General features: G+C 38.8%; 3 protein-coding genes across 3 annotated transcripts in view; all 3 read left to right on the top strand.

The window, feature by feature from the left end:
• Positions 1 to 8,973, top strand: part of LOC132988730 (ryanodine receptor 1-like) — a 49,452-nt gene extending 40,479 nt beyond the window's left edge. Inside the window, exons 90-106 of the mRNA XM_061056303.1 lie at positions 3,127 to 3,208; positions 3,302 to 4,623; positions 4,794 to 4,876; positions 5,168 to 5,324; positions 5,423 to 5,509; positions 5,674 to 5,946; positions 6,031 to 6,161; positions 6,594 to 6,636; positions 6,722 to 6,855; positions 6,961 to 7,021; positions 7,115 to 7,261; positions 7,346 to 7,480; positions 7,869 to 8,025; positions 8,226 to 8,290; positions 8,373 to 8,473; positions 8,576 to 8,627; positions 8,741 to 8,973. Of these exons, the coding sequence (XP_060912286.1) occupies positions 3,127 to 3,208; positions 3,302 to 4,623; positions 4,794 to 4,876; positions 5,168 to 5,324; positions 5,423 to 5,509; positions 5,674 to 5,946; positions 6,031 to 6,161; positions 6,594 to 6,636; positions 6,722 to 6,855; positions 6,961 to 7,021; positions 7,115 to 7,261; positions 7,346 to 7,480; positions 7,869 to 8,025; positions 8,226 to 8,290; positions 8,373 to 8,473; positions 8,576 to 8,627; positions 8,741 to 8,836 (3,126 nt within the window). The 3' untranslated portion in view covers positions 8,837 to 8,973. The remainder of the gene's footprint in view (positions 1 to 3,126; positions 3,209 to 3,301; positions 4,624 to 4,793; positions 4,877 to 5,167; positions 5,325 to 5,422; positions 5,510 to 5,673; positions 5,947 to 6,030; positions 6,162 to 6,593; positions 6,637 to 6,721; positions 6,856 to 6,960; positions 7,022 to 7,114; positions 7,262 to 7,345; positions 7,481 to 7,868; positions 8,026 to 8,225; positions 8,291 to 8,372; positions 8,474 to 8,575; positions 8,628 to 8,740) is intronic.
• Positions 8,974 to 9,019: 46 nt separating this feature from the next.
• Positions 9,020 to 16,351, top strand: LOC132987856 (uncharacterized). The gene is made up of 5 exons (XM_061054812.1): positions 9,020 to 10,164; positions 11,108 to 11,366; positions 13,120 to 13,153; positions 13,361 to 13,535; positions 15,041 to 16,351. Exons 1-5 carry the CDS (start codon positions 10,122 to 10,124, stop codon positions 15,382 to 15,384), a joined length of 855 nt encoding a protein of 284 aa, XP_060910795.1. The 5' UTR covers positions 9,020 to 10,121; the 3' UTR covers positions 15,385 to 16,351.
• A 1,656-nt stretch (positions 16,352 to 18,007) lies between these two features.
• Positions 18,008 to 27,611, top strand: sms (spermine synthase). Its single transcript, XM_061054811.1, has 11 exons — positions 18,008 to 18,191; positions 19,540 to 19,660; positions 21,295 to 21,382; positions 21,892 to 21,956; positions 22,070 to 22,245; positions 23,166 to 23,322; positions 23,445 to 23,532; positions 24,436 to 24,550; positions 24,643 to 24,722; positions 25,200 to 25,315; positions 26,500 to 27,611. The coding sequence occupies exons 1-11, from the start codon at positions 18,146 to 18,148 to the stop codon at positions 26,528 to 26,530; spliced, it is 1,083 nt and encodes a 360-aa protein (XP_060910794.1). The 5' UTR covers positions 18,008 to 18,145; the 3' UTR covers positions 26,531 to 27,611.
• The last annotated feature ends 214 nt before the right edge of the window (positions 27,612 to 27,825 follow it).

Raw genomic sequence — 27,825 nt, 5'->3', positions numbered from 1 at the left:
ATTTCTAAATGATCAATCCAAATTGACCTAAGGCGTGGAGTTAGGCTGATTCTGGACATTGTATATATTATATATTGTAGCTATAATGCTATCATAAAAAGGCTAAAACACGATGCCTTTTCCTCTGAATGTCACTTTGTCATCCTCTCTGGATGACTGAGGCTGATGGCAGACCTTTATTACAAGCATAATGTCTTGCATGCATAACCCCTTTAATCACACATTTAGAGCCATTTTTCCATCCATATGTTCCAGCTCAGCACATGCTTAAAACACATGATGCACCTAACACCAAATCACTTCCTGTGCTTCCTGTCCTTCTTGACCTGATAATCTCACAAGTATCAGCTGTTCAGCTTTGCAGTCACCATATCTGAAACACTGAGTTAAACCAAAGAACAGGGAATGATTTAGACGTGTAATTAAAAACAGTCAACTCTTCTCAAAGGATAGGATGTAAAAGATGTCTTCTATTCATTACTGTGTAAATCTGTACCAGCCAGCACATTTGCTGACTGTCAAAGAAAATGTTTCTCTTGTCATACACAAGAGTATCTGAAAATGTTATGTTTTAAACAACTGAATAATTTATTATTTAAACTGTCTTCCACATGGTCAATGCAGGGTAAAGTATGTATCCATTTTATTTATCTATTGATGTGATATTGTGTTTACTAGTTTATAATTTATTCAATGTTTGTTTCCCTTATCAGGTTGTTTTATATCCACCTGCTTTCAATAGTGAAACAAAGAATACTTCCTTGTCGAGGGTTTGTACGGATTAGTGTGCAAGATCAAACATACCTTTATTAAAAAAGCAATCAAAGAGAAGAAAAGTGAAACACACACACCATGCATTATAATGTTTGACATCAAAACTAGTGAAATACAAACCATAGAACGACAACAGGTGACTTAATGATTTGTTTCTCAGTGCGACAGAAGTTTCATGACACATTAACTTAAAAAAAAAAAGTTTTACATTGTGGTCCAGCAGAGGGCTTTTGAAACCTGCCAAAGAGCAAACATAAAAACAAACTACACTGGGGGCATTTTCATTTTAGAGAAGACAAAAAAGACGATTTCATTTTGTGTGTCTGTTCCCAGATATATAAAGCTTAACAAATGACAACTGCAGAAATATTTTCTTACATTACTGTGAGAAATTAGTGGAGAATATATAAACAATGCGATTGCAATTTTTGTTAATTGCTTCATTTCTTTAATGTTTTTCTTTCCAGTAAAATATGCCTTTTTAATTGTCCACAGTTAGCAGGACTCAGTGTGTGCCTGTCAGTCATTAAAGTAAGCACCAGGTAGAAGAGTTAGAGGATAGATAATTGGGCATCTTGTTTAGTAAAATCACAGCAATCCTATCACACAAAGGCTGCTCAAGTAAACCTCACATTGTAAAGATAGTTGTTGTTTTTTTTTACAGATATTGAAGGATTTACTTTCCTTTGAATACCTACATCTATTAGTCAAGTGAAGTTTATTTCTATGGCACATTTCAGCAACAAGGCAATTCAAAGTGCTTCACACAAGACATCAAAAGCATCACGACAAAGAGAAAAAAAACATCACAATTGAAAATTTTAAAAATCACTAAAACAAACTGTTAACAATCACAGAGAAGATTCAATAAGAAAATATTAAATACAATTATATAAGAAAGATCCATGTTAAAATACAAAATATATGAGTAACCTCAGATTTGTATACACCTGTCAATGTTATATTTCTATGAACTCCTCGATGACTGAGTCTAACCTTCCCGACGGCATTAGTCACAAAATTCACCACACCTAAGTGGATTCGCCACAGGAGCTTATTTCTATTTATTTACCTTTAGCATTAAGTACAAGCCACATGAACAACAGGCGTACCATCAATGTCTTAAATCCTACACACTCTGAGTTCTGCCTAATTTAACAGCACACAGAACCATGTTTGAATATCAAACTAATGTTTCAGCTCAGTTCCATCCAAAGAAAGGAGCAGGTGGGTATAAAACTTCCCAAGAGAAGGACTGAATTTTAACCTCCAATGTTGGAGTATACACTTTAATGTGATATTATTTTGTGTTGGAATATACATTTTAATGTGAGCTCCACTTTGTGTGCACACATTTAACAGGGGTAACCGTTCTGTCGCCATGTTCATTCACTAACATCTAACCTGACGGAGTGTGCTCATTATCGGTGTTGTGTTGTTTTGTGGCTTCTGTATTGCTTTGATTTTAAACTAACACTAAGTTTCAATATAACAGTATTATATCTAATAGTATACATACATCTATATACATATTTGTATCCATGTATGTCATGGAATTCAATTCATCTTCCAATCTAAAATTCTCATGATTCAAGACAATTTTCCCCTTGGATCAAAGAAGCTGAAAGTTAAGTAAACATGTGTTCAAATCTTTAAACATAACCATATAAAGAAAAAAAAGATTTGGCAAAAATGAATATTATCTCCTTAATTTGAGTTTCTCTGATTGAAGGAATAATGAATTGAATAATGAATAAGCTGGTTTTTAATCGTGTTTGTTCCCAATGAAAGTTGTATCATTGTACAGGTTGAGACAACACTGTTGCAGATGGACGCTGCATTGGTCGGTTGTCACAAGCCCAGATGTCCATTCTGTGTCACAAAAGCTTCAGCTGTTACATCCAATGTTCACTGACGTGTGCATTGATGTTCTCTTCAGAGAGGCAGAGCTCACATTCCAACTATGTTTCAAATCTCACACTCAAATATATACAGCTTATAGTTTCATTCATTCAATCAAAAAAGTGCTGAAACTAGAAATGTATGTGCTTGGAAAGATCGGTTATGTTTACTGAAGTTTGTCTAAACCATATTGAATCATTCTCTGAGCATGAGGGTCTGGTCATTCTTTCTGCAGCACTCTATTTTGGGAATGTACACCTCATATCGTAACACGTTTTTGGGTTACTACTATATCTTGCTTGGTAACTGTTGACACTTTTGAATCGTATTTCTGCATCGGCTATTGCTGTTGCATCGCTAAAGATATTTTTAAACCGATTATTTTTCTTTCGATGATATAAGATCGGTTGTCATTACTGTAAGTGCCTGTCCATCTTTTTCTGCCCACAGGACTCCAGCCAGATCGGGCTGCTGAAGGAGCTTCTGGACCTGCAGAAAGACATGGTGGTGATGTTGCTGTCACTATTAGAGGGTACAAAAGTTTGGTTTTTAACAGTTTTCATCTCATACGCGCTTCCTCTTTTTTTCAAACCTTTGTTTAACCTTTCGTTACTCTGTTATACAGGAAATGTGGTAAATGGAACAATTGCCCGACAGATGGTTGACATGTTGGTAGAATCCTCCAGCAACGTGGAGATGATCCTCAAGTTCTTTGACATGTTCCTCAAACTGAAAGACATCGTGGCGTCGGACGCTTTCCGTGATTACGTCACAGACCCTCGAGGGCTGATCTCCAAGAAGGACTTCCAGAAGGCCATGGACAGTCAGAAACAGTACTCCCCTTCTGAGATCCAGTTTCTTTTGTCCTGCTCAGAAGCAGATGAGAATGACATGATCCACTATGAGGAGTACGCCAACCGCTTCCAGGAACCTGCCAAGGACATCGGGTTCAACATCGCCGTGCTGTTAACCAACCTGTCCGAGCACGTTCCCCATGACACCAGGCTGAAGAACTTCCTGGAACAAGCGGAGAGCGTGCTCAACTACTTCCGCCCCTTCCTTGGCCGTATTGAAATAATGGGCGCCAGCAGAAAGATCGAGCGTATCTACTTTGAAATCAGTGAAGTAAACCGCAAGCAGTGGGAGATGCCGCAGGTCAGAGAGTCCAAACGACAGTTCATCTTCGACGTGGTCAATGAGGGCGGGGAGTCCGAGAAGATGGAAATGTTTGTCAACTTCTGCGAAGACACCATCTTTGAGATGAATATAGCCTCACAAATCTCAGAGCAGGAGGAAGAGGAGAAGGGGGAAGAAGACGACGAAGGAGATGAAGGTGGAGGTGAGGGAGGACAGGGTGCGGGGGCGAACGGAGGAGGTGACGAGGACAGTAACGGAGAGGAAGGGCAGCCTGAGTCCAGCTCTGCCTTTGCAGACTTCATCAACAGCATGTTGGGCTTCCTCAGTATTTTCACCTTCAGAAACCTTCGCAGACAATATCGCCGAGTGAGAAAGATGACCATCAAAGAGATTGTCGTGGCTTTGTCCACATTTTTCTGGACAATCTTGATGAGTATATTACACTTTATTTACAACGTGTGCAAAGGCTTCTTCATGATCGTCTGGCAAACTCTGTTCGGAGGCGGCTTGGTGGAGGGGGCGAAAAACATCACCGTGACTGAGATTCTAGCGAGCATGCCGGATCCAACGCAGGACGACGTGCATGGAGATGGACCTGGGGAGCCGAGGACAGGGGAAGAACAAGACACTGGAGGTGTAACGGACTCTGGGGAGACTGGGAGTGGGGAGGAGGAAGAGGAGGACACACAGGAGAAAGAGGGTGGGAGAGTTGCAGGTGTTGATGCTCCAGGTGGACTTGGAGACATGGGTGTGGAGTCACCTGTCGAACCGCCAACTCCCGAAGGAACGCCAATAACAAAAAGGAAAATGGTGAGTGTTTGGGTGAATTCAAATGTCTAAATATACTGAATACAAAGGGAATCAAATAATGCTGAATAAAATGGAAGGCTAAAGTGCTGGTGGCATATATGAGTATGTTTTGAGTTGACACCATACAAATAAAGATTGACATATAGTCATTGCTTTGTGTTTTATAACAGCCTCAAGAAGAGCCTGAGGCGAGCCAGAAACCACCTGAACCTGTTCCTGTAGTGGAACCTCCCCCTGAACCCGAAAAGGCTGAGTAAGAGGCTTCTCTTGTTTCTTCGTCAACATTAAAATTCCCTCCACATATTTTCATGATATATCATGGTTCTAGTTAACAGACTAGAGACATTTATATCAGGACTGTATTCTTTAAATAATCATTCTTATGGTACCTGCCAAACTGTTGCAGCAGTAACATTATTGCCAGTATATAACGTACCTTAAAGTCTGAGACATAAGGAAGAGAGACATATCTGAGAAAGCAGTTTGCACATTTGCATCATTGGTACATCGTGATTCGCTTTTTGTTGTTGTTTGGTTGTAACAGGGTTGAAACTGGAGAGAAAGCCGAAAAAGACTCCCCAAGCAAGGAGGAAGAACAGCGAGTAGAGCGCAAGATATCTGCGAAAAAGGAGAAGAAGCCGAAAAGGGAAGGAGGTTTTCAGATCTGGACTGAGCTGGAAACCCAAAGAAATAAATTCATGGTGAGGAATTTCGTTGGAAGAATTGATCTGTTGGCAAATTCTCTCTGCACTTAGAAACGTACTTATCAGTGAAATTTGTTTTTGTTTTTGTTTTGTAGAACTACCTCTCTAGAAACTTTTACAACCTGCGCTTTTTGGCTCTGTTCCTCGCATTTGCCCTGAACTTCATTCTGCTGTTCTACAAGGTAACGAGATACTTTTGCATTTGAACGTTTCTGCTGTACTTGAGCACCCAATAATATTTGTTTTATGTGTTTTTCCTTGTGTTAAATGCTTGTTTTTTGTGACTGATTCCACATCTCTCGTTGCACTCCGACTGTACCAAGCTTGTCTGCATTTTTCTGTTCAGGTGTCTGACACGCCCCCTGAGGGTGAAGAGATGGAGGGGTCAGGGTTTGCAGAGGGGAGCGGTATGTTTGAAGGCTCTGGGCTGTTTGAAGGCTCGGCTGAAGAAGCCGAGGGATCTGGAATGAGTGACGGAGGAGATGAGGACGAGGAAGATGTTCCGCTTTATTTCTATTTAGAGGAGAGCACTGGCTACATGCAGCCAACACTGGCCTTTATTGCTGCCCTGCACACAGTCATTTCATTCATCTGTATCATTGGCTACAACTGTCTCAAGGTATGATGGAAAAACAGCAAAGAAAACTGTTGATTTCACCTGAAAGCTGAGCCTCAGTTTATCTTTTTTTTTTTCTCACACCAGATTCCACTGGTTATCTTTAAACGGGAGAAAGAACTTGCAAGAAAGTTGGAGTTTGACGGCCTCTACATCACCGAGCAGCCTGAGGATGATGACATAAAGGGCCAGTGGGACAGACTGGTTCTGAATACACCGTGCGTGGACACAGAATGAATCGTTTACCGAATAGAGCTAACTAAAGCCCTTTTCACACATCCATTAGAACACTTCAGGGAAGCCCTGGTCACAAAGCAGTCCCATGATACAAACCCAATCACCACTTTTGCAGTGAATTATAGTAAATATGAAGGCATGAAAAAGTTTGGATAAAGTCAGGGTAGAAAATTTGGCCGTTTGGGTTCACACCTTGAAATATTGAGGAAATAGTCCAGACTTTTAATTATTGCATTTTTATTTGTTCAGGGACCAATAGGAAGCAAGTGCACCGATTCCACACACTACAGCATTTATAGCCTAGGCTGATGAGCAATGCCTTTCATTAGATGGGCTTTTAAAATACATACAAACTTTGTCAAATACCAACTAGTTAGTTTTTTAATAAAGACTGATTTCCCCCCTTTTCACAGCTCCTTCCCAAACAACTATTGGGATAAGTTTGTCAAACGAAAGGTGAGTAGACTTAATGATTTTGGGAGGTTTGAAAAAAACGGGCTTTGTAGAGCTGCTTAATGTTTCAATCTGTATCATCATACAGGTCCTGGATAAGTACGGAGACATCTATGGCAGAGAAAGAATCGCTGAACTTCTGGGTGTGGATTTAGCCTCCCTGGATGTGAGCCAACAGCATGAGAAGAAACAGGAGGAACCAGACAGCTCCATGTTTTCATGGTAGAGTACATATTGAACTCACAGAGATGTGAAGGGTAGATAATAGCCGTCTAAACTGGAATTCATTATCTCAAAGAGGATGTTAATAAATGTGTTGGATTTTAGGGTGACGTCCATTGACATCAAGTACCAGATCTGGAAGTTTGGCGTCATTTTCACAGACGGTGTAAGCAAACCCATACTGACTTCACCATTAAATACTATGCGAATGTATCTTACCTCTAAGAGCCAAAACAACCGTTTTGTAATTTCTTTTCAGACCTTCCTTTATCTGTGTTGGTACCTGATCATGTCCCTGCTCGGACACTACAACAACTTCTTCTACGCCTGTCACTTGCTGGACATCGCCATGGGTGTCAAGACTCTTCGCACTATCCTGTCCTCAGTCACACACAACGGCAAACAGGCAAGCGGCGGGAAGAAACCCAAATAGTGTTACCTATAATTCAGTTTGAGTGTACTTAATGTGTGTTCTCCTTGTGTCCGCTAGCTCATGATGACGGTGGGCTTGTTGGCGGTGGTGGTGTACCTTTACACGGTGGTCGCGTTCAATTTCTTCCGCAAGTTTTACAACAAGAGCGAGGATGAAGATGAACCCGATATGAAATGTGATGACATGATGACTGTAAGTCACCGTGGACCTAAACATATGTGGACTTTATTACTCACCTCTAAAGAAATCCTAAGGAGACCTGCATCCATGCATTTTATTTATAACGAGTCATTTCTGTTTCCATGAGACCCAAACTTATTGATCTTGAGATGGTTTTACCTCAATGACGAGTCAATTCTACTTGTTTTCACTCAACTTATTTTTGTTATGTATAACAATAGAAGCTCTGTCATCCTGAGATAACAAGAAAATAAGATGACATCTTGTGAAAACGAAAGGAAAATACTTGTTCACAGGACAAAGGTGTAAATAAAATGTATTGAAGCAAGTCTACTTAAGGCGTCTGTACACCTCCAACCATCCATGTGCAATTTTTTTGTGCGTGTGTTTGTCTTTGCAGTGCTATCTGTTCCACATGTACGTCGGTGTGCGTGCTGGTGGAGGCATTGGAGATGAAATCGAGGATCCCGCTGGAGATGAATACGAGCTTTATCGAGTGGTCTTTGACATTACCTTCTTCTTCTTTGTCATCGTTATTCTTCTGGCCATCATTCAGGGTAAGGACAATGCTGCTTTGGAGGACACTTTCAAAAATGAATTTCATTGGGTAAAAAAAAAACTGGAGGGAACTAACAAGGGAATAATATGTGGAGCTTTTGGAGACAGACTTGAATCTGTTCACACAGAGAAGGGATGTTAAGTTACAGGTATGGTGTGAAAATGTCCTAAACCCTTAAATCCTCTAATGTCACTGCAGGTCTGATCATTGATGCCTTTGGAGAACTCCGAGACCAACAGGAGCAGGTCAAGGAAGACATGGAGGTACAGAGTAACAGTGGAGAGTTGAAACTAGCGCTTTATATGCACAGCTTTGATTGAATACTCATCACTGTTTTCTGTGCAGACGAAATGCTTCATATGTGGGATTGGAAGCGACTACTTTGATACGACGCCACACGGCTTTGAGACGCACACGTTTGATGAACACAACCTGGCCAATTACATGTGAGTCCACATCATCTGTGTTGTATGTGCATAAAGTGCGTGTGTGCGAGAGTGTGTGTGAACTAGATATGACCTATAATTAACACGCGCGTTCTCTTTCAGGTTCTTTTTAATGTACCTCATCAACAAAGATGAAACGGAGCACACTGGACAGGTTAGTCTGAAATCTTTTATTACAGCTTTTTAAATTTTTTTTAAAAAGTTTTTTTAATGGATTCCTGAAGACAGCTTTGACCCCCCTTTTAATTCTTACGTCTTGTGTTTTAGGAGTCCTATGTGTGGAAAATGTACCAGGAGCGTGCGTGGGACTTTTTCCCCGCTGGAGACTGTTTTAGAAAGCAATATGAGGATCAGCTATCATAACCAGACACGCACTTGACACATACGAGGGAAAAATAACAGCAATTGTTCTGTGTCTGTGCTCATCATTCCAGACATATCACACAGGAAATGATTGGGTCCTGGGGAATGAAAAATGTCTCAAATAATCTACATGTAACGAGAGATACTTTCTATATCTAAATACCCAGAGAAAGCTTTTACTGAAGCGATGGTCATTCATTTATTCCAAAGCTAAATGTATTGAAACTTGTCTCTTTCATTATGGGTTTCCTTAAACACGTTTCATGTGTTGTCCACTGAGGGGAAGATTATAAAACACCTGTTTATATGAAAGATGTAATCAAGTGCCAAAGCCGTCACACGAGTTGCCATAACCAGCACACAGCACCAGAATGTAGCTGCTAGCTTTTTTGTGTGATCATTGTGTCACTTCAGCAGAGTTTTATGCCTTCATTATTTCTTTCTTCACATACTACAGAATATTTGCTTGGTTTTAAGTTATTTTATTTATTGTTTTTAAAGACAGATTCTGTAATGAAAACTAATTCTGTATAAGCTTCATTTTAATGTGATATTGATTTGATCGTTTTCTCATGAGCTTCACAAAGTTTGTTCAGTTGATTTGATCACTAGTGATGTGGCTGCTGTGTCCTCTCCGTGTACAGTTGAGCGACGTTTGAAAACCCTGATGAATTTGCAATTTTTACAATGGATTTCTTTCTTAAGCACGTTCACAATTAATGTTTGTATTTAATGATATTTAATGATGTAATCCGACAAGACAGAAGCCATCTAAATAAGCACGGTTTACAGAGGATAAGACCCCGACGTGCACTGGTTAAGTGTTGAAAGTTGAATCATTGCAGAAAGAATTCAGGGATTTAGTGATAACCTGTGATGAAGTTATTACATAATGGAAGTAGATGGCTCAACAGTTGTTTTCTGTACCATCTGGATTTGAAGAGAGGGAATGAGTCCCGGAGGTTTGGTGAAAACTGACATCAAAATGACTTGTTAAATCTCTGTTTGCAAAACTGAAATTAAAGCAAGAATATTCAACAGCAGGTGAAGTGTTCGTCTCTTTACAGTAACTCTGCGCACACTGCTGCAGTTTGTGTCTAACCTCTCATCACAACCTGTTTCCATATCAAGCTGTTGAACTGTTTCTCTGTGGAACCTCCCAGCTGAATGAGGATTAAGCCTGAGCATTAAAACTCACATTGAGCCTCATGTGCTTTTCACCCATCCTGTCGTCTAAAAATTTCACTCCGAGCTTGTACCGACAAAGGCTTCATCGACTGTTAACATGAACGTCTCGGAGATCCACCATGGGGTGCTGAGGATGTACGGTGAGCTGATCTTTTCCACTGAATAGTCATAACAGCTGTGGTAGTATTTCAGAGCAAAAACATGGCTGTCTCTCTTACGACAGGCTATGGGATGGCTATGTGATTTTATGATAATCTGCATATTTGCTGTCTGTTCCCCGTCATTCTTTAAAGTGATTTTTGGATATTCCCCCTGTTTTCAAAAGGAAGATTGCAATCATGTTAAAGCATTGCTTTGTGGAGTTGTAGCGATTTTAAATTATTTTCAGTAAGGTCGAAAATGTATAGTGTGAGTCGGTGGTTTAAAAAAACAGCCAGTAAGAAGTATTCCAAAATAACATTTTACAGTACGATAAGATATTGTTAATCAAGTAAGCAGTGCTCTCGTAACAAGAAAAAATAACCATGATTTAACCGGCTTATCATCTATTAACTGAGATGAGTATTGTTTTGTTTAAGATTTTTAAATTTGTGTTTTTAAAAAGGCACATTTTGTTCGTGTTAAAGCCACAGCTGTGTGGAGAACCTTAAAAGAATCATTATCTGAAGGGCTGGCTGGAATACAATAAAACGATTAGTAATCTAAAGCACATCATGTTTCATCTTTCTTCACCAGCTCTTGTAGTGTAATAATGTTACATGCTTTAATAAAGCACATTTTCCCCATGTGTTTTTCACTGTATGTTTGTATCTTCATGAAATCCAGATGTGTGCGTGTGAATGTGATAAAGCCCCTGATTGGTTGAGCCCCTCATCCACATCCTCTTGATCCTCCAACCACCTGACTGCCTCTAATCTGGTGGGATGATGGAATGACAAAGTGTTCATGCTTTAATCCAGCTGTACACTGCCCCCACTGCTATCAGGATCACTGTGACCACCCTAAATATTGTCAATAAGCTCTAGGGTATGATTAGAAATGTTTATCACATCTGTTTTTTTCCAACCTGCTCCTCTCATCCAGGTGGATTTATTTTCAAACAGTGGAAAAAGAGGTTTCTGCTCCTGACAGCTGAGGGCAGTCTCCTGGTGTGTCACGATGCCTCTTCCCCCCCTGACCAGCTGGTTCAGTTGCAGGGCGGTTGTGAGACTATCGTTGAAGGCAAGGAGATCCTCGACCTGCCTAAATTACCCTCCGGTGGAAGCAGAGACTGCTGCTTTGCTCTGATCCTCCCCCAGAATAAATACCTGCTGCTGATGACTGAAAGCTCTGCAGAATGCAGGTCTGGTTGATACTGTGCTTTCTCAACTTCACACTTTGCCTTGTTCAAGTAGAATGTTAAAAAAAAAGGTTTGGTCTATTGTCCATATCTTTAACTCAAATTTGAGAGTTGTGTCACATATTTACCACCAATGTAGGAAATAGTAAGGGTTTTGTGTAAATAGACGTGAAAGAGTGAAACAAGGAAGGTAGTGAAGCACAGCGTAAACCAAAAAATAATCTGGCAGCTATCCACCATGACAATGCAATTTGTATTATTAACTTTTACTGTTCTTCTTGAAAATATAGAGTAATTGAAGTGATTTAGAGGTGCTATTCCAGACGTCAGAGCCAGGCTAGCTGTTTCCTATTGTGTTCAGTTTTCATGCTAAGTTAAGCTAAGCTAACCAGAAGTAGCTTCATATGTCAAACTGACAGAGCGGTATCAAACTTCTCCTGTAACTCAACTAAAAGATACAATTCCTCAAAATGATAAAAGTGCTATCCTTGCTGACTTCACTATTTATGCATATTATGATAAAAAAAAAAAAATTAAATCAAAACTTTGTAGTGCCACGTCAAACATTTACCTAAAGTGAACTTGGGAGTGGTTTCAATGTTTGATAGAAATGGACAAGAAGACTGATACAGCTGTTAGTTATTAAAGAGTACAAACAGGTAGTTCGCTAAGCATAGATAGGTTAAGCCAAAAAAGATACTATGGAACTTGTACTTTTTACTTATATTTTGTAATGAATAAATAAAAGCTAAATTATATCTTCATGACAACCACTGGTGTTAGGCTACCGGTTTTCTCTTATATCATTCTACAAGATAGTTAAATACAACATTTTCCCTAAAAAAAAACTTTAAAAACGTTGCTAAACTTCTGTTCACCTGGGTGGCTTGCTTGTTGATGTATACATTAGATGAGGGTGACCATGGCCTACATCACGATTTTACCGGGACCACCCCATTTTCTAGCTCTCTGTCCCAAGTCCCCCGAAATATCTAACAAACACGAACATGTCCTGGTTTTGAACAGTCCCTGTCCCAGTTGTAACCAACCCAAACAATGTGCATGCTTGCAACACTGATTTGTCTGTATGTATGTCAATCAATGATGTCGCCAATGCAGCTAGCTGCTGTTTTAACCAGGAGCTTACAGCTTCCTTTGAAAAGTACCACGGCAATGAATATGCTGTGTTATGCACACACTGCAAGCGTCCATTTTAAGTCTCCAACGGTGGAAATGCCGACACACGAAGCCATGTTAAAATTAGCAAACACAAATGGCGGGTACAGGCTGGATGTAGCACTGTTATGATCTACTTCAGGGAGGCGAATGCCGGTGCCAACCAATTTTAAACGAGCTGGGCACTTTTACCTACCAGCTTGTGTGATCAGAAATGGCTCGATCTGTGGCTCTTTACATGTGGGTTTGCAGTAGAATTAAAGTGTCCCGATTTGGAGGTTTGAAAACATGGTCACCCTACATTAGAAAAGAGAAAAAGAAGCCAGCCCTACATCAGATACATTTTTCACCGGCCTCAATTTTCCATTCCTGCTAACTCAGTTGGACGTCTAACTCCTCTTCCCACAATACCAGTAGGCATATTGTGAGAAAGGAAGTTTGACAAACTAGAGACACAAATACTTCACATTCCATTCATGCTACCTGTCTTTTCACTGGCGGATCTATAGTGTTGCTTGCTCTATGATTTGGATGACAGAAATAACAATTGTTTTCCTTTTTTTTTTTTAATGCTTTTTAGTCAATGGGTGAATACGCTGAAAAAAGTGAAACAGGTGAGATGAGACTAATTTAGTGATTTGTAAAATGTGAATGCCTACCCACAGCAAGATCAATCTAAAATCATGCTAGCTGCTCTTAAGCATTGTACATCTGTGCTTTTAGCTAAATGCTTATTAACGTATAGTCGTCCGTCTATCAGGAAATGTTATCTTTTAAAATCTCGAAAAGAAAACTCAATTTTAAAAAAATATTTTCCACAGAGTGTCACATCACCTCTCAGTCCTTGTAAAAGACATCAGGTGAATCCTCCACACATCACCCTCAAAGACCTGGTGCCTGAGCAAATCCTGGAAAAAGATCCACCAACACCACCGGTTATTGACACAGAGGCCATCTCCCCAGGGCCCACAACATGTGCCTCCCCCAGGGATAAAGGTGAGTATGGGATGTATGCTTGTTTTCCTCTTACTTTTTTTTCTTCTTATAATTATCAGGTTTAATCATGCAAGATGGATATTTGATCTCCAATCCAATCCAACTTTATTTGTTAGGCACTTTAAAACAACCACAGTTGACCAAAGTGCTGTACAGAAGAATAAATAAAATACGTAACAGCTCACATGAGATAAAAGAAAACTACATGTGAAATACAGAATCAAGTTAAAAGACATAAAAATGAATAGGCACGCAAAAAATAAATTAAATAAATAAATAAGTCGACGTCTTATCGTGTGTCAAAGGCCAAGGAAAAGAGATGGGTCTTAAGAAGAGATTTAAAAACAGGCAGAGAAGAGGCCTCCTTAACGTGCTGAGGTACATCGTTCCATAATTTTGGAGCCGCAACAGCAAACGCACGGTCCCCTCTGAGCTTCCGCTTGGTTTTAGGCACCCACAGGAGCAGCTCAGGGCGGATCTGTAAGAAGTAACACGTTCATCAGGTTTTTGTATGACTTCTGTTTAAAACTTGCATAAGCTACTCACAGAAGCACAAAACTCCTAAAAATATCCTGACATTTTCTTGGTGAGCTGCAGGTGTGAACACAGATTTTCAGCACAACAGTATCTGAATTTTTTTTCCAAACCTGGCCCCTGGTAAATGACCACAAGGGGTCAAAAAGTAATTCAATTCAAATCAATTCAAACAACTTTATTAATCACTCTTGGACAAGTTGGTTCTTGAGCAGCTTGCGTATAAAAAAAGATAAACACATTGACGTACAGACAAAGAATTATACAAAAGAGCTAAAAATATGAAATGGGACCATAAAAGGAGACACCAATTGTAAACAGACTGATTAATAGAAAACCAGACTGAGTAAAAACAATAAAAGGTTCAGTCATAGAAGGATTAAAAAAAAACAACAGATCGGTGGTAGTAAAAGGATAAAAGTCAGTAAAAATGTAAAACCTAAGGTGCATTTAGTAATCTGACTGCACAGAGGATGAACGGTCTAGAATAACGGTTAGTTTTCAGTCAACATAACGACTCCCTGATGGCAACAGCAATGCAAGTGTCTTGGTTGTCAGGCTGATAATCTTAGAACAGGTTTTAACAATACTATTCAGATTGTTTCTGGTTTTTAAATCATCTTTTGGATCAAGAGGTTTTTCACTGAGCTTTCATTCTGTGATTACGTCCAGTTACACGTAGCATTGATATAAAAGCAAAGACTGCCATCATATCATCGGACTTTGTTATTCTTCCACCGTCTGGGAAAATCTGTTATCCAATTGGATATGTTGTAGTCAAAACACATTTCCCCCGTGACCTTTTCAAGCCACGTCTTGCCTCCTGAAACGTCCTCACCATTGATGGGCATGTGTGAAAGGGCAACTCAGAAAGATGTCAGGGAAAGGCTATGCTAAAAATGTGCATATATTTATGGTAGTGCATGTGTATAAAAGGGTTACAAAAAACATGTTTATTTCCTTCCTAACAGGCAGGAATTCTCCCCGTTCAAAGAATTACAAAGGAGGTGTGCACTCTGTCGGGTGTCTGCGTCATGGCACCATCAGCAACGCCCAAACAGCGAAGGCGGTGTACCTGCTGATGGGAGGGGCTGCTGCTTCCTCCGCTATGGGGTACCTCGGCACATGCGCGCTCACTAATCTTGAAGCCAAAGGTCCTGACATGCCGCTCAACACGGATTTCTCTGGCATGGGACCAGCAGGCGCGTACCATACCTGCGGCCCCACACTCGACTCCCCTCACTATAACAGCTTTGACTTTGAGGTGGGAGACTCTGATTTTGATGCTTTTGATTGTGGTGCATTTACCTTCTAATGATGTACAGTACTACAGGTCAAGGTTATGGATCAGGTCAGCTGTAATGATGCTATAAATACTATATAAAGAAATCAGGTTCTGTGAAGGTAAGTCATTACTGTAAAACAGGTTTTATTATTTTTGCAAAGGCTTCAGTGGAAACCAGTGTTAACATAATACTGACCGGTACTCTTTTTTTTTTTTTTTTAAGATTAAGTACAAAATTGTTATTTACATATGCAGCAGTAATGAAGTAACATTAACTTTCCTTTGGAGTTGTGTTAGTGGTCAATGTCGCTGTCTTTTGGCTTTGTTTTTGGTCTCCACCAACCCCTAAGGGTACTAATGTAGCTCCTTTGGATTGTAAATGTTCATGCGATGTTCACCAGCTAGTCGCTAACTTTGTCTGATGTTAGGTGCTAGTGTGCGTAACGCTTAAATCTGTTCCTCCAACCAAGCTTTGTGACATGTTGAATATTTACCATGTTTTGAATTATTACTGTGATTGCATGAAGTATTTAAAAAAAAAACATTTTGTGCTTATGTCCACCCCTTGTATGTGCATTATTTGTCACCAAAATGACACTATATATACCATCAGTGATTGTGACTGTGATACAAATACATGTTCAAAATGATACAAGCCGGCATTATCCATAAATGTTTATTACTAATCCATGGATGATCTTCGGGCATTTGCAACCCGATAAACATATACACCATGTCTGTACCTTTGTTGGAGTTGTGCATGTTTTAAACAAGGTGAAGAGATTCATATCTGTATCAAACTTTCATTTAACCACTGGAAGTGAAAAAAAAAAAACTTCAAAGGGCTCTTCTGACTCTCTGCATCCTCATCTTTTGTGCATGTTTTGTGTTTCTGTTACTGCATTTTATATCTATGTTAGGTTAAAAGCAAAATTCTATGTTACATCCATTTCAGGCTATTTTACTTGTACGAATAAAACAGACATGTGAAAATGAATCTTAGTCTCACTTGCTCTTCTTTATGCTTCTCACATACTATTACATTTATAAACCAAAGTCTCTTTACATTATAGGAATAGTTATAGAAGTCTCACATTAAATTTGTATGGTCGTCTATTTTGTTGTTTGTTAGGTCTATTTATCTTTTGTTTAACATTAAACACACAATTCTTCAATGTTAGTACTCAAAAGTAGTTATAATCAAATTTTGCTTAGGCCACAAAAGCCGTGGAAGGGCTAAAGCAACACAAGTATAGGCCTATTTTACATGTTAATTGTGTTCCCCTCTTGCTACATCATAAGGTGAACTTAAAAAGTCAGCAGCCTATATGTTGTAAATGTCCTAATATTTTCACTTTGTGACATATTATGACGGAAATATCAAAACAGAAAAGGTTTCACTAATGTTTTTAATTCTCGTTTTAATACAAGCCAACTTACTTTACGTTGCCTTTTCCTTGATTAGGGGCTGCCTTTGTAAAAAGTTTCCTTGTGACGTTAGATTGGACGGATGCATTTCATAGAAGTTTGTTTGACCAGGAGGTTTTACATTTTTAAGCGCACACGCCGCTGGCCATGTACAAGAACTCATTTATTCAGTCTGGCTTTTATATAGTGTTTTATATCAATTCAAATCTTAACATTACTGTATTGTCTTTTTTATCCTACGACAATTTTAAATATTTTCCTCTTATGTATTTATTTTAATATCTTATTGCTTTTATGTGTCATATTTTCTTTTCTTTTCTTTTTATACATATTTTTTAAATTCTTATTGGTGTGCATTAGTCTCTCAATGATTTTATAAACTACTTTTTGTCAACAACTTTTCTGCACTCTTGTTCCCAGCTAGTTTGTTCCCAAATCACTTCCCATAGGCCTACTGTTTGATTTTTTTTTAATCGATATCAATGCATCAGGTCTGAAAGCAGATCAGATGTTACATGCTAAATTTGAATCCAAATGAATTAATAACAACCTAAGGTAATACGTGAATGAAGTAGGGTTAAAGAACAGTATTTGTTTACCTTAAGATGTGAAGTTGAGTTTCAAAGCAACATCAAATACAACAAGGTAGTTTTTTTGAGTCCTGACTTAAAACTTTATTTTGAAGAGAGAAACAAAAAGCGTCTTTATGTCTTTTGTGGCAAAAATTAGGTGTCTATAATACATTTATATAATATTATGCATTTCTTTAAATCACACTTTCACAGTTGAAATTAGTTGTTACATTCCATATTATATATACATATATATATATATACATCCAAATGCTATAATATTAAAAATCTTGCTTTGTTTTGGATAAAAAAGCTTAAATATGAAAGTTAAATTAATAAGCACAACCTTCACAGACATCACATTGAAACACTTATTACATGTTTATTAATCTTTAATAAATAAGTCATCATTTAATTTGTCTGAAAGGTGCTATATAAATAAAGTTTGATTGATTGATTGAAGAACAGTGAGGAAAAAGCAACATCAAAAACAGATGCAGGCGAAAAAATATGCACGATTTCTTGTATCTGTTTAGTCCTGCAGGAACATCTTCTCACCTGTCCGCATAGTGCGCCTTTGCAGAAACAGCAGAGGGGGTTACTATCTGCACTGTCACAGCAGCACTCACTCCCCTGGCACCGCCGTAGCCACGCCTGGTTTGCTTCAGTGTGGTGGGAAGTGGTAGCAGCAGTTGTAGTAGCAGCAGTGGTAGCAGGGCCCTCCCTCTGTCTCTGCAGATAAATACTCGCAGCCTGTCTATTCCAGGCATGGATGACGGTTGCATTCAGACATGGCACTACGACATTACACCCTCGACTTCAGCCTCTCTACGGCAGGTAAAAAATGAGCTGCGACAAGCGGAGGAATACAGCCTTTTGCATTCAGGTTACAGTTCCTGCATCAGGGCTGCATGCTAGCTTAGCTGGCTAGCCTGCTAACATCAACCTGCTAGTTTGTCACTGCCCTTCAAAACAGTAACGCTATATCGATTTGGATGAAACATGGCTGAAAGTGGCATATATATATACGCTCGTTTTTTTTGACAAGTGGGTGCGTAAGGAGCAAAGTTATCGTACGTCAAATGTTTGGTTTGAATGTCATTTGCATAGTGGTGTGCTTTGAGACATTACACTTTTTTTTTTTTTAACTTGTCTGTTCTGTTGTAGCTTTGCAGAGCGGTTCAAAACCTCTTCGGCTATCAGTGCGAATACAGTTATGCTCGTTACAGCTTCGTCGCATAAGTAGTGACGCGTTTACCGCCATTTTTGTAGTTTTAGGTATTTAAATCAAATAAATAAGTAATAATAAGAAATAATAAAATACTTATGGTTGGTATGGTTAACCAGCATCTACTTGGCTAGACTAGTGTCAAAGTGGGTGATAATTGACTCAAAAATACACCAAAAATAAATTCTAAACTACAAACATTTATATTGGTCCTGAAAAATGTTAATATCACAATTAAAAAATAAACATTTTATTAAAAGTGTGTGTTTATTTTTTTTTTATTACAAGTGGTAAAATCGCTTCCCATAGGCCTACTGTTTGATTTTTGAATCCACATTGTTACATGCTAAATTTGAATCCAAATGAATTAATAACAACCTAAGGTAATACGTGAAGGAAGTAGGGTTTAAGAACAGTATTTGTTTACCTTAATATGTGAAGCTGAGCAAAAAGACATAAAGACAAAAAGCGTCTTTATGTCTTCTTTTGTGGCAAAAATGAGGTGGCTATAATACATTTATATAATATTATGCATTTCTTTAAATCACACTTTGACAGTTGAAATTAGTTGTTACATTCCTTATTATATATATATATATATATATATATATATATATACACACATCCAAATGCTATAATATTAAAAATCCTGCTTTGTTTTGGATAAAAAAGCTTAAATATGAAAGTTAAATTAATAAGCACAACCTTCACAGACATGACATTGAAACACTTATTACATGTTTATTAATCTTTAATAAGTAAATCATCATCCAGCAGCATAAAATATAGTGATATGACACTGTCAGGGGTTCTACCTGCATATCAGTGCTTTACCTCAATACTGAAAATTATTTGTTTATAATACACTTGACAATAACTGAAGGATTTGCTTTACACCTATTGCAGAAAAATATTTTTTTTTGTTCTCCATTGTTTCATTCCTTCGTCTTTTCCCAGTTGACTCTGCATCGACAGTCCCTGGTCTACTGTCCATATTTCACGAGCAGGAAATGACAGAGACTGTCCACGACACAGACGGGCATGGATATCTCGCTACATTTGTAGGAAAGAATGGCCGGTAAGACATTTTTGCTTGTCATAAAGAAGCTTAATTCTTTCTATTGTGTTTTTTTGTAGAGATGCAAGATTCCAAAAAAAAAAACAGTTGTACAAAATATGTTATATTTCTACAACACACTAAAATACTGATTAGATTGAATTTCACCCCAGTGGAACCTAGAGTTGTTGTTTTTGAATATTTAAAAATGAGGGTGCTTTGAGTTAGCGTGCCCTCAGCTGATGAAACATTATTTAGGAATTAGAGATGTACGTCAGAAGGAACCTTATTTGACACTGAAACATTGAAACTTTTGCTTGAATAATTAGTATCTCTGAGTTTAATTTGTTCATAAATCATTGTGAGCAGACAAACAAAGTTTACCTTCCTCCTGAATTTAAATGGGTGCAATTCTTATTTATTTAATTAGTAATAACCAACCAGCTTCTTCAGATCACATAACTGAAGTGACTACCTGGTAATCAAGTAGTTAACTGCATTCATGAACTGTTGTGCAGATGGGTAAAACATTTATTATGGCAAAGCTGGCACACTGATTCTAATACACTGACTCAGAATCAAACTGTCCTCCAAAGCAACATTGGAGCTAATCTGGTTTGGGTAATCCAAATCTGGTCCAAGTAATTCAGATCCCGTTCTGTTCATTTCATCCCACTCAAATGCCATGACAACTTTGTTATAAAGAAAATGTAGACAGCTGCAATGATACGGTCTGTAAAAAGGAAAACATGACTTTTTTTACAAGATGAAGATGGACTCAGATGCAGCTACAGATGAGTGTGTTTACATGTGCACTAATATCCTTCATATAATACACTTTGTGAGCATTCACCTTTTTTTGGCACATGATTAAAAACGTAGACTGCTATGTAAGTATAAATAAGGATCATTCATTTTCTATGTAACATCATAATATCTGAATAAGGGCAAAAAACAGAAAACATGAGTGATCCAAGATGGAGTAGTAAAAACATATGCATTGTTTCTTCTTAACAGAGTTACAGTAGTGACCTGATCCTGAAATGATTGACTGTGAGCAGACCCACTGAGGACCTCTGTACCACCTCTAACGTTTCTCACAGTTATTATCCATACTGAAAGAGCTTAAACGCTTTGCACACTTCTCTAGAAAAGTTCTAAAAACAGGACGTGCATGCACCTTACTTTGAGGGGTTTCTCCTAATTCGGCCAAAAAAAAAATAAATGTAACCATTGTTAGCCGCAGTGTGTTGAGTGAAAACAGACCACAGAGAAAATGTTAAAGCACTACCCTGAAACCAGCTGTTATTTTTAGCTGTAGTTCAGGACAGTTTGGATTCCAGTAGTAGAAAAAAAAGATCTACATAAACTACTCTTGCAGTATGCTTTCTGTCTTACTGCTTAATTCATATCCAACAGTACAATACCTCTTGGCTTATATGGGGTAGATTTTGGTATAGGAGTGGTGAAGTGGATGTAGTGATGCTTTACCTAAAACTCTGCAAAGAGGAATCATCAAAGTTTTTACACTTTTTAAGTCAATAAATGTAGATTTTTTTTTAAAGTTCTGCTCCCGTTCTGTAAAGTTACATGTTCACCTCACTTTATTGCTTTGTGTTAATTTCTTTCTTTTTTTTTGTCACTTTATGTCACAGGTTTGCTGTTCTGCGTGTGCACTCCCACGAGTTGGTCACCATTGATCTGCAGTGTTTTGAAGAGGATAACATTGCACAACTAGACAATGTAGGTGATTTTGAAAAGACACACACCACACTTTATCTGTTACCTTGAAGCCGAAACACACAGAGAGTCCCACAGTGCGGCATTTCATGTCATGTTACTGACTTTATACTTCTTTAAGGATATAAAACAAATTTAATAGCCCTCATGAAATATAATTGTCCTACTTTTAGGTGAACACTGTTATTTACGACAGTGATTCCTGGAGACATAAAAATCTGTGCCAAATAGCATGATGATAGCGGTGCTTTAAATAGCGTTTGGATATGTGACAGACACATAAGAGGAGGGCAAGGGGCCATTATTGTTGCCTGAACATGCCCATGGTCCCATACACATGTTTATATAGAAATTCAGTAAGACTGCAAGGCGATACAAGCAGAGTAAAGTGTACTAGTTTGGTTGCTGTAATGTTCACTTCCTCGGCCTCTGTGTGTTGGTATGAGAGGAAATGATCTAATTTTTTGAAAACAATTGTTGCATACTTAAGTGTTTGAAATGTTTCTCAACAGCTTTTAAATGCACTGGAAAAGAAGCTAAAGGTTCTCTTAAATGGCAATATTACACGGATTAAAAGGTAGGTGTTTGGGAGGTTCAAGCTTTTAATCACTTTGTAGTGAGAGAACTGTTTAATGTCACTCAGCAGTTCTTTTGATCCTCCTGTTTTTGTTATCCAATATTCATCCGCAGGCTCCCAGCCCTCATACGTGGAGCTAAGGTGGACCGATACTGGCCCACAGCTGACGGCAGACTGATGGAGTATGACATTGACCGAGTGGTTTACGAAGAGGATTCTGCTTACCAAAACATAAAGATATTGCACTCAAAGCAGTTTGGGAATATCCTTGTACTCAACGGCGATGTCAGTAAGTGAACACAACGCTACAGTCCACAGCATGTTTGTCATTCCAAGAGACCGGATACAGTCACATTTGAAGTAACTTGTTGTAAGTGGGTTCATTGACATGGTAACGTTGACAGAATATGTGGTAATGTACTAGATATTGTCCTATTTTGTAGGATTATATTATATGTATATTTATTAGGGCTGGGCACGTTAACGCGCTATTTTCGCGTTAATTCATTAATTAATTATCGCCGACAATTATTTTATCTCGCATTAACGCAGTTTTTATTATTTATTTTCTTATTGTAAAAGTCTGTTGCTCACTGGCTTTTATTTTGTAAAATTCCATCGTGAGCGAGCCTAGTATGTTGCTTAGTGCTGCGGCGCTCACAGGAAAGTGACTTGGCGACTTTCCAAACCACCTTGGCGACTTTTTTTGTCAACAGCTACTAGCGACAAATCTAGCGACTTTTTCTGGTGTTATTGGAGACTTTTTTGGTGTAAGAAACTGTATTGCTCTGCAGTTACTGTCCTCAACGAGCAGCGGGTGCTGCCGTGAGCCCCTCCCCCTTCCTAAAGCTCTCACAGGCTGTCAGTGTAGCCTCGCGCAGCAGACCCAGCTGCAGTCAGAGAGGAGACCCACACCACTCTGCGTCCAGACTGCAACGATTGCAATAAGCTTTAGTTTTGTATTTATTTGCTTTGATTACATTGTTTAAGTTGAGAAGTACATTTACAATAAATGTGCGCTATACACTACTTTTTAATTCATTATTGGATTTTGCGTATAACAATGCGATTAATCGCGGTTAATCACAGGAACTCATGCGATTAACGCGATTAAAACTTTTAATCGTTGCCCAGCCCTAATATTTATTTATGTACAGTCACACACACACGCACATTTATTTATTTCTAAAATGATTGTCTTACCTGCAGACCTGGCAGAGAGTGATTCGCCCTACACCCAAGCCATCATAGGTAGTGGAAAAGAGAATTATGCCGGAAAGGAGGTTCTTATACTGGGAGGAGGTGACGGAGGCATCCTGGCTGAGGTGGTCAAACAAAAACCAAAGATGATCACCATGTTGGAAATATCCTTCACAGCTCTTTTTCTGCCAAATGTTTCTCTCTTTATTATTGTGACTCAATTATGATTCAAGACGTTACATTGTGTGTCTATATCCGACTGATGCTTCCTTAATAACGGTCATACATTGACCAGAAGGTGATAGACGGGTGCAGAGCACACATGAGATTAACTTGTGGAAGTATCCTTGACAGCCTAGAGGGAGACTGTTACCAAGTGAGTACTGAATAAATATTCATGAGCTAAACTGATATATATATTTTGTTGTTGAGTACTTACAATACCGCAAGTATTTCCAGCAGTAATCAAAGCCAGAGAAATCCTTAATTTTATAGTTGTAATGACAGACATAGTATGTTTATCATTGCTACATAAAGGGAGGCGGGGACTGCTACAGAAAGCTGTCGTACTGTTGCTGTATGTGCTGCTTTGATAGAAACATCGTGTCATTTAAAGTTGAATACAGTCAGCATTACAAAGATGGTCATCAACCGTCTGACTTAAATATTGTTTTCATGTGGTGTCATCGAGTCAGGCTGTTGTTGGCACGTTTTGATTCCTAGGCAAACCACCCTGCAGCTCCTGGGGTGTCTATTTTTACAGCAGAAAAAAAAAGGGTTTTGGTCTCAATAACGCACTTCTTTATTGATTAAAACTGTATGGTGGGCTTTTTTTTATTTTTAAATAACTAGCCCATTTTCATAATATTAAGGCTAAGAGTTATACCTATTTAGACATAATAGGGAGCGTGGCTGATTTGACTGACAGGTGGGCAAGTTGTGGCTGTTTGCCAGGAGTTGAACTTAAATAACATCCAGTTCCTGACCTCAAACTGCTGGCTTTGTTCATGTTGTTTTTCTTGTTTGGAATATGCTAGCTAGATGACGAGCTGGATGGGCCTGTTTCATAATAATGTGTTAGATAATCATTGACCTGCCTAGACACAACATTTTTTGGCTGCCTCTCAATAAGCTGAAAGTTAACACTTAAAACCGATCCTTGGGGAATAGTTTTCTCCAAACTGGCTGCTGTAATTACCCGATAGTGACTTGACTACTGTTTTTGATTTTACTGATTTTGAGATAATTGTGCTGCTTCTTTTTTTTTGTGTGCTTTCAGATACTAGTGGAAGACTGTGTGCCGGTGCTGAAAAAATATGTACAGGAAGGAAGGACGTTTGATTATGTAATTAATGACCTCACGGCGGTCCCAATATCCACAGAGCCAGAAGAAGGTTTCTCTATTTCTCTCTCTTAATCATTTTTTTAAAAATCGTATATATGAGACATATTCTCATGGATGTCACTGTTGAACTGCTTTTTGTAGACTCGACATGGGAGTTCCTGCGTCTCATCTTAGATCTGTCAATAAAAGTCCTTCATCCTTCTGGGAAATATTTCACACAGGTGAGTTTTCAGCATTCAGTTTTTCTTTGAAACTTCTAATGTTAATACTGACGTTAAATGGGATGATATTGCGAGGAGGGAACACAGCCCAGTTAAACCAGTTTCATATCATTCAGATGGAGAATGGCAGATCATTTGATTGGAGGGGTGATCATGTGAACATTAATCAAACGGGGAGAAGTCATTATTCACTTTTCATATTGGCTACACTTTGCAATTTCTTTCTGCCCCTTTAACCCGTCGGTTATGGGTGCTGGTGAGTCAGTGGTTTTTTAGCGGGCCCCATGTGCGGATGTCATAGTCCTCAAAGCGGATGGCCCGGGTTCAAGTCCAACCTGTGGCCGCTTTCCCCCTGATTTCCGACCCTGTATCTAAATAAAGGCATAAAAGCCCAAACATGTTAGGATTGAACAACAGATAATTAGCGACAGTTTTTATGTCTTGTGACTTTTCTCTCTTTCTACCTCTGGCCAACAGGGAAACAGTGTGAATCTGAAAGAGGCACTGAGTCTGTATGAGGAGCAGCTGGGAAAGCTCTCGTGTCCCGTGGGCTTCTCCAAAGAGGTGGTGTGTGTGCCCTCCTACCTGGAACTGTATCCTTTAAACACATTACAGGTTATCACTGTGATACGTGTTGAAACATGTCCAAGATGGCTTATGAAGCAACAGAGTCCGACCATGACCGGTTTTTGCCTTTATATCAATGCTACGTGTAATTGGAAATATTAGCAATTAGCAATAAGAGCTCACTGTTTTCCCAGGCCCACTCACCCGCAGTGGATTTCCCTGAATATTGCCTGCTGTGTTCACACATGTACCTCATCGCGAAAATTTCAGGATATTTTCAGGAGTACAGTGCATGTGTGAAAGGGTAAACAGTTAATGAATTCATTTAGAAAATTGTGATTTTTCACATTCAGTTTGCTGTTTTGGTGTGCATCCACATAAACAGCCCAAAACAGATTCAAATGTCACCCTGGGATTAATAAAGTTTCTGATTCAGATTTTTCTAAAATAATATATTCCTGTAGAATGAAAATTTGGAAATGATTTTCTATATATCTGGCTATTATTTGAATTAGTCACTCATGAGGTTTTTCCGGGCAGAAAAGTTGCTTTTTCGCTCGGTAGCGATTGCATGAAGCATTTGTAGGCTGAGAAGAAAAGCGCTGCACGGCCCTCCTGTCTGTATGACAACAGTCTGGTGACAACGGTCGCTCTATGATCGACACTGCTACGTTACTTTTTACTCTGTTTTTTATTTTAGATCATTTATTTCCAGATCAGACACAGATCAAAGAGGATGTGGGTACAAGACACAATCTGTAGTCAGCAAAACTACAGGGAATATCACACATTTGGAAAAGAGCGTCGGTGAAGTCAATAGCGCTTTTCTGAAAAGTTGAACGATTTTTTTTTTTAATCTTGAGCGCTTGAAGCGGGCGCACAAAAAGGCGGAGCGCTTGGAAAAAAGAGGCTGGGCGCTGCACTTTTTCTCCTGGCAGCCGTCTGCTGCTGCAAACGCTCTCTCCTCATCGAAAACAATTGATAAAAGGGCGCTGGCACACAGAAAAAAAAACGCTTACACACCTCCTTTCTCATTCTTGAGATGTCAAGCATTGTGCAGCGATGTGACCAAGTTCTTACTCTAGAATTTACATTTGTAAGCAAAGTGTTAAAACTTATAGCAGTTCATTCATTCCCGAATAAGTAATACCATTGATGTCCGCCTCCTGTGATGTTTGATTCTGTGCATTCCTTAACTGCAGTGTGTCAGATGGGTTTTCTACACTGTGTGGAAGAAGTAAAGAGCTGCAGGTTTTGAATCCCCAGTGGCTGGAATGTGAACGCTCCTCCCATTTCTGCTGTAGCCTCAAAGTGTGTTCAGACTGAACAGGACATGAAAACTATAGGTAATTAAATCATTGGGATAAATAAAAGGTTCCAGGTATTTTGGCAAAAAAACAGTACGGGTGCACGGAAATAACACATATTGAGCTACAGCTAACATCTGTGCTGTAATTGGCCATATTTGGTGAATAAGCCTGGACTGTGAAACACTCCTGCTGTTATGGTGTGAGACTAAATAAATCTCACTCTGCATTCAGTCTAAACACATCTTTGGGGGCAAAAAAAAACAAAACAAGTTTTATTCTCCCCTCTTTTTTAACCCCATATGACCTGAATCTCCCTCTCTCTTCTTGTCCCTGTTTTACTTGTGTTTTACCATTGTTTCCTACGCCTCAGTTATATTTCCATTGTTACTTGATTTGAATGTTTATTTGCATGTATGTTGAAGGAACTGTTAGATGTTTGGACAGTGGTTTGATACACTGATGATGTGGTGTAACTACTCTCACAACAGGTGTGTGTGATCTTGTTTTTTTCTTTAGGTTTACTCTGAGTTATGAGCTCAGATGGAGTGATAGGTCAATCTATATCCTCAGCACAGCTGATCTGAGTTGCTTTTCACGCTCTCTTTTTATTACTGCCTCTCAAATGTGATTTGATTCTTGCAGGTTGTTTCAAGGCAATGTGAGCATGTCCAGTCGGACTCAAAGTATTTGAGTCCACGTGTGTTTTAAAAGGGAAACGATTCCACCACTTTGATGCCGCCTCTGTGCTTGTGCAGTTTATGTCATGTTTTATTAGCACCTTTGGTTTCTCCTGATATATTTTACATTTTCTTTTTTTTTTTTTTTTTAAGACTGTATTAGGTGCATGTAAAGGACAGTGAATGTAGCTTGCATATACAGTACACAGCTGGTTTACAAGTGATAAACTCTGTGGGACTGAGTTACATTTATTTATTCTATATAATTTCACCAAATGCTGTTTTGTCCCACTGAGAAAATGTTTGTGACCATCACAATTAAAGTGTTTTCGGGGGATGTTGTTCAACATTTTTCTTTCTATAAGAAATACAATTTAATAATAGTGCAGAAAAAGTTTTGGATATTTACAAAAGAAAACACGTCAGAGAGAAAGAAATCAGGGGCTGCACACTTGTGGTACAGGTGTCACATATTAATAGTCAGAGCAGTTTGTGGGCGAGTACAGACTGCGTCTGGCCTCTCCCTCATTCTCTGTAGCATGTTCTTCC

This window comes from Labrus mixtus, chromosome 14, assembly GCF_963584025.1.
Source record: "Labrus mixtus chromosome 14, fLabMix1.1, whole genome shotgun sequence".
NCBI classification, from domain to species: domain Eukaryota; kingdom Metazoa; phylum Chordata; class Actinopteri; order Labriformes; family Labridae; genus Labrus; species Labrus mixtus.
This window is presented reverse-complemented; position numbering and strand designations above follow the sequence as displayed.